Genomic DNA, 8,891 nt, shown 5'->3' with positions numbered 1-8,891 from the left:
ATGGACAAAGCATTTAAAAAAAAAAAAAAAAAAATCAAGGTTTAAAAGAGGCAAAATTCCCCTTCACCCCCACGCCCTGAATTTATGTAAAAGTTATTGTGGTACAATTACAAAACTTTAAGTAAGAGGAAATTGTTACATTGACTTCACTGGCAAGAAGCTGAAAAGCAGATTTGGCTCTGGAGGCAGGGGATCTTAGACAAGCTAGAAGAGATTTTACGGACATCCTTCTAAACTTTTGACATCTCCCCACTTCAGTGGGGTCCACTACCTACAGGAACACATGTACATCTCCCCTGTGAACTACAGGTCTAGGGACTAATTTATGTTCTTCCCCCTCCCCCCAATGTTTCAGACCCTGTCCCTCACTTATGAACTTGTTACCCACAAGAATAAATAATGTAGACAGACTTACCTAACGTCCATGCAAAGTAATACTTTGGTTTTGCTGCCTGTGTTACAACATACAGGTAACCAAGTCTTGATAAGAAGGGTGTTTTATAAAGAAATTCATTATCAATAATGTATGCCATAGGAAAATTCTTGGTAAGCGTCAAGAAAAAAATGAGAGATACTAGTGTGATACACAGCTTGTACATCACTGCTCCCTAAAAAACACAAAAAACAATGAAACATTCATTAGAAATATTTGCCTAAGAGAAACAAAAAGTCAGGGCTTATGACATACAAAACCAACATGCTTCAAGAAACCCTAAGTTAGCAGTGACAAAGGTGATAATAAGTAATTTAGAAGAGGTGACAAAGGCCGCAGTCAAAACGCTGGCTTAATTTAGTTTACTGAACTACCTATAGAAAGGTAGAAAGGACAATTACAAGTCAAAATTGCTGATGAACTTCACACGAGACTCCTACATCAATTAATGGAGGTCCAAAAATGAGAAAGAAAAACCCAAAACTCTGCAATGGAAAGCAGAAATCTTCCCCATATGTACTGTTGTCTCCTTGAACTAAGGACTGGGTTCCTCCTGGAAGCTGAAAGCATTGGTATTCAGTACAACAGTAGGTCTTACCGTCCACCTACCATCCATAGGTCTTCCTAAAAATCACTTGTCCAAAAAGCATACATCATATCCTATATCATGGGAAGGTATGCATGCTGTATCTGCTACACCACAGTGTCTCGTATTACAGCTCCCTAGCTCCCTCTATACTATTATTGACAATCATGTCAGTAGTTTGAAGCTTGATTTCAAATATGCACCAGGAATAAACTCTTCTTGATAGAGACACAATTAAAAAGGTAAATCTGGCATGTGGCTACCATGTAACTAAATAAAAGTGCAATACACTATTGAAACAATGACGCATTTTTTGATCCCAAGTACTCTTTTCATACGTTCTCCAATAGACTAATGTGCAATTATATTTACTGCAAATTTAAATATTCTCTGCTGACTTGCATCTAACACAATATGAGCCTTATTATGACCTCAGTCAGACTAACATAAGTCAGAAGTAATACCACTAAAGTCAGTAAAAATAGAGTCCTATGCAACAGGAAGCAGATATGCACAGGCACATACTCAACTTCAAAACAGACATTCTGCACACAATCAAAGCCACACATTCAGTGTCACCTTAAGATGAGAGGAGTCTGGTTGTCATGCTATGTTATCCTGCCTTACACGATGGTCATTTTATAAGGTTTTAAGTGATATTAAAACATATAAAATTAATGTTAAAAGTACGTGAAAAATGGCCTTCATCATCTTAAAGTGTGAGATTCTCTTGCAAAGTACCTGGACAAGCTACAGTTTCTGATAAGCTGTGATTCATGTACTTCTAATATCTGCACTATGGGCGAGATTTGACTTTTTTCCCAACATTTCCTTTTCTGTCTGGAGCTGAACTGCAGCTTGTCACAGTCAGAAACTGTAGACCGTTCTCATCACTGCACAAAAAACACCCATCAACCAATGAACTGTTTTGCAAGCCATACGCATTTGGGGAATTCAAGAGAGAGACACTAGCCCCTTCACCCCTGACCCTGTGATAAAAACAGCAGCCACTTTATAGAAAAAAAACACACCCCACTGTAACATTTACTGGGAAGACAATCTAAAAATGTTTTTTCTTCTTAGTTTTTAATTATGAGAATCATGTACAAAGCTGTACTCTCCTGCCCTTTACAATAAATCTTTGTCATTTCAAAACTTACAGTTGGAGAAGGATCAGGAAGTCTGTCATAACCCTTCTGCTTCCAGTTCACTTCTAACAGTTTCATGTGCACATGCCTCCCTTCAATGAAGGCTATATAATCCTTGTAGTTGCTGCAAGGCCCAGCTATGATGCTCATAAAATTGAGGAGATAGCTTAAATACTCCAGTAAAGAAGGTCTTGTCCTGTGAAAATCATCCACACACAACAAAACAAAACAAACCACCCAAGGTAAAACAAAGACTTTCACGCATGCTTTTTGTTGTACTGTTTTCCTCAGTGCCCAGCTCTCTCCTAGCACCCTCCCCCCAGCTGAAAGCTCCCTAGGTCTATTTTGGAGCAGATGAAGCACAGCCTCTTATATCCCAGCGATGTCTGGCAGATGGCAGTCAGAACAAGGGTAATGCCAAAGTGCTTAAACTAAGGTGAACAAATGCTGCTGATCTGAAAAGTTGTAATCTTGTTTCTAGAAAGTTAGAAACAGTCATAAATGTAAATACTCACTCTCAAACAAATTGACGTGCATATTGGACAGGCCGGTTGCACCAGGAGTGAGAAGCTGGTAACTGCTTTTGGACATCTGACCAGTAATGGCTGCCAGACCACAAGCTAAGTAACACTGGTATCACCAAGCAGTGCAATGCAGTGCTTCGCCTTGTTATGCAAACCGCAGGGCAGGGAGCACTTACAACCAGGACATTCAGACTTGAGAAGGCTCCGCCCACCTTCAGTTCAGCCTTTTGAAAAGTGGGAAGTGTGATGCCAGAGAGAGGAAGAGAATGAAGAGGCACTCTGTCCTACTGTGCAAATAAAGGAAGTAATTGTCTGTATTGCATCATGAACAGGAAAAGGAACTAAGGGAAAAAACCCACATAAATCAAAAGACAGCTGAAGAAGAAAGAGTCCATCGAGTTCGTTATTTCCATTTTGCAAGTGTACATACCACAAGTTCCTTGGCAGTTTTTACATTAGTTATAAAATGAAGAAGATCCACTGTCCTTGCTACACATCAGTAGGACAGAAAACAAAGATGCACAGGCCTCTCACTGCTAGTGTAATTTGTAAATTGTTGTGCTTGCTTTATTTATGTGGCAGAGAACACCAACATCCACATTCTGCATGGAGATACACAGTGGTCTCCATGAATGTGCTAACAGCCACCATCCAAGTAAGCCAGTAGTCCCCCAGATGAGAACAGAAACTACAGCACAGTGTTTCAAGACTTCCCTTCTAAGACACAGATGGACACACATAAACCAAAACCTACTTAAAATTCTTTTAGACCAAAACATACATTTCTAGCACAACAACTAAGCAACAGTTAAACATTTGCTGTTGCCTACTTTTATTCTGAAGCAGAATTAGTTTGAATGAACAGTTAGCTTAGCCAGGATTTTCTGCATTCACCCTGCTGGCTATTGTAGATGTTGGTGCCTGAATGATATGTTCTCTGGTGAAATCATTTCACGGAAAGCAGCAGCAAACAATTTGGTGTAACGTTCATCTTTACTGAAAAATCGGGTCGTAATTTGGGTTTCTGAACTCTACAGTAAGATTAAAAATAAAGTCATTAGTTTCAGCTTACATTCTGCACATGGGTGGGTGGAGAGACATGAGCAATGCACAAAGGAATGTACAGAGGATGGGTGACAAATAAAACCAGACCAAGAACAGAAAGACAAAAGGCTGTATTACCAAAGGGGATTCAAAACCCTTCAGTTATAACTTGTCTGTCACCGGCCCTTGAGCTATTAGCATGTACTTTTCTATTATGAGCTCATCTACTATGCAAGAAAAAAAAAGCCTGCTTGGTGAGAATTTGATTAGAATTAATCATATGGTCACAAGAACTTGGTACGGTTAAACTGTGAGCTTTAAAAATAGACATAAAGCTATGGGTCATGGCAAAAGTTATATGAGTCTCCTTACAGGATTTTTGCTTTCCAACAAACTACTCTATTCTTATTTTTAGAATCTCATAGGCAGATTTTCTGATTGCTGAATTGTCTGCCTTGGAAATGAAATAAAGTATTTCTTTGGCCTTAAACAAATACTTCATGCGGAAAAGTAGTTATGGTTCTAAAACCAATTCTGTAACACTAACTCTTCAAAAAAAAAAAAAAAAAGCACTTGAATTGAGAGACAAAACAAAAAGAGGCACTTGAACATATAACCAACATGCTGTCTCCCTCTGAAAAATGAGATGAGTAGTCACATAACATGAAGGACTAGAGTCCTTCATTACAGAGGAAAATAGGAAAAATAAAATTTCAGTGTCCAAAAGTTACTGGCAAAGAAAAGCAGTACTTGAAATGTAGGGTCAAACCAAAATGGACTTCTACTATGCAGTAGTTTGCTGACAGGAGTATTCTACTTGGAAAAATAACATATCACAGATAGGATGAAGACAACAGCCAAAATGTCCATATAGTACAGTCAGTCTGAATATAAAAGATTTGATTCAGCAAAGGCTAGTTTTGGTGCATGTGGAGTACACATTTAAGTCAATTAGATATTGCCAAGTATTTTACTGCTTTACTAACCAGCACAGGATGATAAATGCAGAAGTCCTGGATTGAAGAAATAAGGAATATAGCAGAGAAGCCATGTTTGTGTAAGGGCACTGACAGCAGCATTACAGAAACAAAAAACTGCTCAAAAGCAAATACAAAAATCAGGTAGGACTTTTGGCTTATCATGGACTGGAAAGACACAGCGAATATTTTCATGGCCAGGCCACTAAGCTGGTTCTGATGATGCAAAGGGAGGAAACAAACAAATACATTAAAAATACCACACACACACACACAAAACAAAACAAAAACCACACACGAATACCCCCAACACTCCTCCCCCTCTCCAAAAAAAACCCCAAACAAAAACCTCCAAGAAACTAACACTAGCAAAAGCTACACCCAAGTCCAAACCCTAAACTTCTTTGGGGGAAATTAAAATGCAAATCACTACGGGAATTAAATTCTTACTTTACAGCAAGCCGATTTTGTTCAGCCGTAAGTTCCTCAGCTTGTCGCCCTATTCCTAGAGAGAAAGAAAAGTCACATTAAATCTTTCCAGAAGCCAAACAGTGAAAGTTGTCCCCAAAGCCTTACATTTGCACCCCACAGATAACTTTCTAATGCCGTAAGCTTCAAGATTTGTCACAGGCAGTTGTAACACAGCTCAAATCCTAACATTTAGGTCAAGTATGTTCATCTTCTACCCTACCTCTTTACCCAGTTCCCCACCTCATTCCCCCTTTCTCACCCTTGCTACACCTTCAGCAAGGGCAGCCATAGCATTTCCACATACACAATGCAAGTCTCAATGCCACCAAATAGCAGTGACCCTCAGCAGCCTCTACTAACAGCCCTGGGCTGTAAAACCCTCTGTTCCCAGGAGCTGCTGGCTCATTTAAGCACAAGCCTCCCCTGCTGGCTCCTTGGTGAGAAATGGAACGTTTCACAGCAGGAGGAGTAGGCAGTGGAAGAGAAACCGGCTTTCAGGAAACAAGCTCTACTGGTGTGAATGAGCAGCCTGGCTGGCTGTTCCTGCTGGAGCAAGCCTAAACACACACATCAGTAATAACTTGGAACTGTACAAGGTCCAGACTGGAAGGGCGACGTCCTGTTGAGTACACAAGACCTTTGGGGCCAGAACTGTAGAGCAGAGGCTCACCGTCCTAGGAAAACTATGGAAAAATCTTGTGCGATGGCCAGCGCGTAAAACAGTGTTGCTCACAGCACATCTCAAAACCTTCACTCTGAAGCTTTGGCTGCGCATACTTTCAGGAATCCCACTGGCTTCAGCAGAACAACTCAACATTAGATGAGTCACAGCACTTGATGCTGAGCGTGCATATCTACAACTTCACAAGATCAGGGGCTTGGCGTCAATTAACACTACTGTTCTAAACATACTGGCCATAATTACCAATACATACACACAAGACCTATTTCCTAAAAAGACTGATGATAAGCTGCTCATTTCCATTCTCTCTCCACTGTTTCATTTTGTAAATACTAGAGGGCGTGAGTTCCTGGGAAACAATTAAGCACTTAATTACTTAAAGGGCTGGGTATTTTGTTTGTCTGTTTCCATTTATGGGCAGCTGCATTAAATTTCTGCAAATAGAGATTTGTCACTGATGCTTGAACTGCAAGCTGCCTCCATGCAACTGCCCCATATACAGATGTTCACAATGTAATAAACCTTTTCCACCATCATTAATCTGTAGGATTTCTGGCTTGCTTAAAATGCTCCTGCCTCTGCTGTTACTTTTTTCTTTCTGTCTGTCTGTTTACCTTCAATATTTTAGGTGTGCATCTAGGTTGCACATCACTACCTAGTTGCACATCAATACCTGAGCTGGCTAGCTTAAATAACAGAAGCAGAGAAGCCCCAACAACATGACTGTCAAGGTCAATTAAACCCACACAGAGCTTCAAGATGCACCCATTATAGCCAGCTAAAAGCACTAAACCCACCTGTGTAAACTTGGCTTGCGAACGATGCCAGACCTTGCAATCTGTGGTCTGACCATCACCTAAATCCCAGATCATATGTCTATAAGCAGACTACTTACTTAGTCACAGCACATTTTATATTCCAATGGGCCTTGGACCATCATAAGTTCACATCGCAACATCAGGAGACATGAGCAATAACAGTACTGATAACAATTAACATTTCTAGCCTTTGCACTGTGCCGGACACAGGCATTTTACTGGGAAATAATAGCGCTCTTTGTCACAGCACAGCATAAGATTGAGGACAATGTTATTTTGCTTGCAAGTGTGCTTCTTTCCAAAGTGGGAAAAAACTACTGATTTCAATCTCCTGCAACTCCTGGGGTATATTATCACTGAATATATCAGTGATAGCATATTTTTGCTACACTGACATTTGTGGCATGAGTGACATTAATATATCAAACATATCTCTTGATTTTGGAAAATCAGGAACAGCTTCAGAGAGCTTAATGGAAATGCACTGTAGCATCTCAACAGCAGATACCAGTACTAGCTAAAAGCCAATTTGGGCCCCAAGGAAGCAGAGCCCTCAGAGAGGAAAACAATTTTCTTTGCAGTAACAATGAGTTTGCTCCTAAAGAAGCGATCAAACCTGAAGTTTCTCTTTTTCCTCCACAAAGCATTTTTCTTCTTTATTTGGAGCAACTCACTGAACTCCGCTCCATATTCAACCACAGAATGCACTGGAATAAAAAAAGCTGTCTTCAGGACATGGGAAGAGATTCCTTTTCTTACCATCATGTAACTGGCATGCAAGTGTTGTGATCTTCTGTGTAATTATCATCAGTGGACTACAACAAAGAAACAACAGTTACATGTATTGTAATACAAATTATTCCCAACTTTCTTATTGAACATCTTTATCCCTTTAAAAGGCATAACTATATTAGCCACAAGTGGAAAACATCCAATTAGAAGGAGGAACTCAGGCATAAGACAATTGTCTAGTTTCAAAACAACCTCACAGTAACTTGCATTGGATTTTTTAATTACTAAGTGCACACAAAGCCTTATTTTATGTCTCCTCATTCTGCAGCAGTGCAAATTGTAATTCAGAAGAAATCACATCACTAGGAAATTCCAGCTTCTGCAGTCTACTGGGCTTCAACTTCCTTTCACACAAAGACCAAATTCAAGCCCTGTACGATACAACACTAGTTTACAGCAATGCCACTGTAATGTAACTCTAGTTCTCCTTACTGTTACTCCCCTATTGCCTGACTCCTCAGTGCCCTAAAAACCCCTGTGAACTCCTTAGATACACATGCTTATTTCCCCACATGAATAGCCCTATTAATTAGGACTACATGAACTACCAGAATAGCTGTTAGCACAGCACTTTCCCACTTACTTCTTGGCCATGCAACTGCCTTGTAGACAGCCTGTCCAAGATATACCATCCAACTGGGAGTGTTTGGGCACATGGAATCTGAGGCCTCCCAAAAACATAAGCTAGCTGTACCTGAGCCACGATTACAGGCTGCAACAATACAGCAGCTTCAGGGCCAACCAAGCAAGCAGTGTAGGAAGAGCCACTATGTTCGTCAGGGCTGCTTATACTACCTGTATCCAGCTTTACAGAGCTTTTTAGCACAGTAGGCAAATATGAGCTGCTTCAGCTAAGGAACAGAAAAAAAGGCAAAACTCAGCTTGGTGGCATGAGTTGCTGGGTGCCCATGAGAGTTGTTGCCCATATAAAGATTCTAAGGGCTGTGGAGACCTAAACACAACCTGGCACTGAACATCTGTAAACTAGAAGGACCCACCACAGGCAAAATAAGGGAAGAACATCTGCAGACACTGCCACTCCCTGACTCTCTGTCACCTGGGACACCAGCACAGGGTGCACAGATCTCACGCTACCTACGAGACCTTCACAACCTTAATAGCCAGGAGGCTGTAATGGGTGATGAGGATAAATAATTATTTTCAAACCATTAACTGTGATGATCATATGTAGAACCAGTTTCACAGAAGAGATTTGTCTTCTCTGAGGATTAAATCAATGTACTGTTTCTCAGTTTGGTGGTAAATTATGAACATAAGCCATACAGAAGTTTCTGCTTGAAAACAAGTGTCTTCCACATGGAAATTAAACCCAAGATTGTGTGCATGCTATTTACAGGGTTTAACTGGTATATGGAACTTTTTAAAGAAATGTAGATGATTACTCCAAATATTATG

At 40.3% G+C, this 8,891-nt stretch overlaps 1 protein-coding gene across 1 annotated transcript; it reads right to left on the bottom strand.

Annotated features, from left to right (window-relative positions):
- Nucleotides 1–246: 246 nt before the first annotated feature.
- Nucleotides 247–8,326, bottom strand: LOC104513861 (lysophospholipid acyltransferase 1-like; the record flags this gene model as incomplete). Its single annotated transcript, XM_010157359.1, has 5 exons — nt 247–608; nt 2,180–2,363; nt 5,163–5,217; nt 7,443–7,498; nt 8,271–8,326. Coding segments are annotated over 5 exons (579 nt in total), but the record flags the coding sequence as incomplete, so codon positions are not given.
- Between the last annotated feature and the right edge of the window lie 565 nt (nt 8,327–8,891).

This window comes from Eurypyga helias, unplaced genomic scaffold (genome assembly GCF_000690775.1).
Source record: "Eurypyga helias isolate BGI_N326 unplaced genomic scaffold, ASM69077v1 Scaffold48468, whole genome shotgun sequence".
Lineage (NCBI taxonomy): Eukaryota > Metazoa > Chordata > Aves > Eurypygiformes > Eurypygidae > Eurypyga > Eurypyga helias.
Note: the sequence above shows the minus strand (reverse complement) of the source record. Positions and strands in the feature narration are given on the sequence as shown.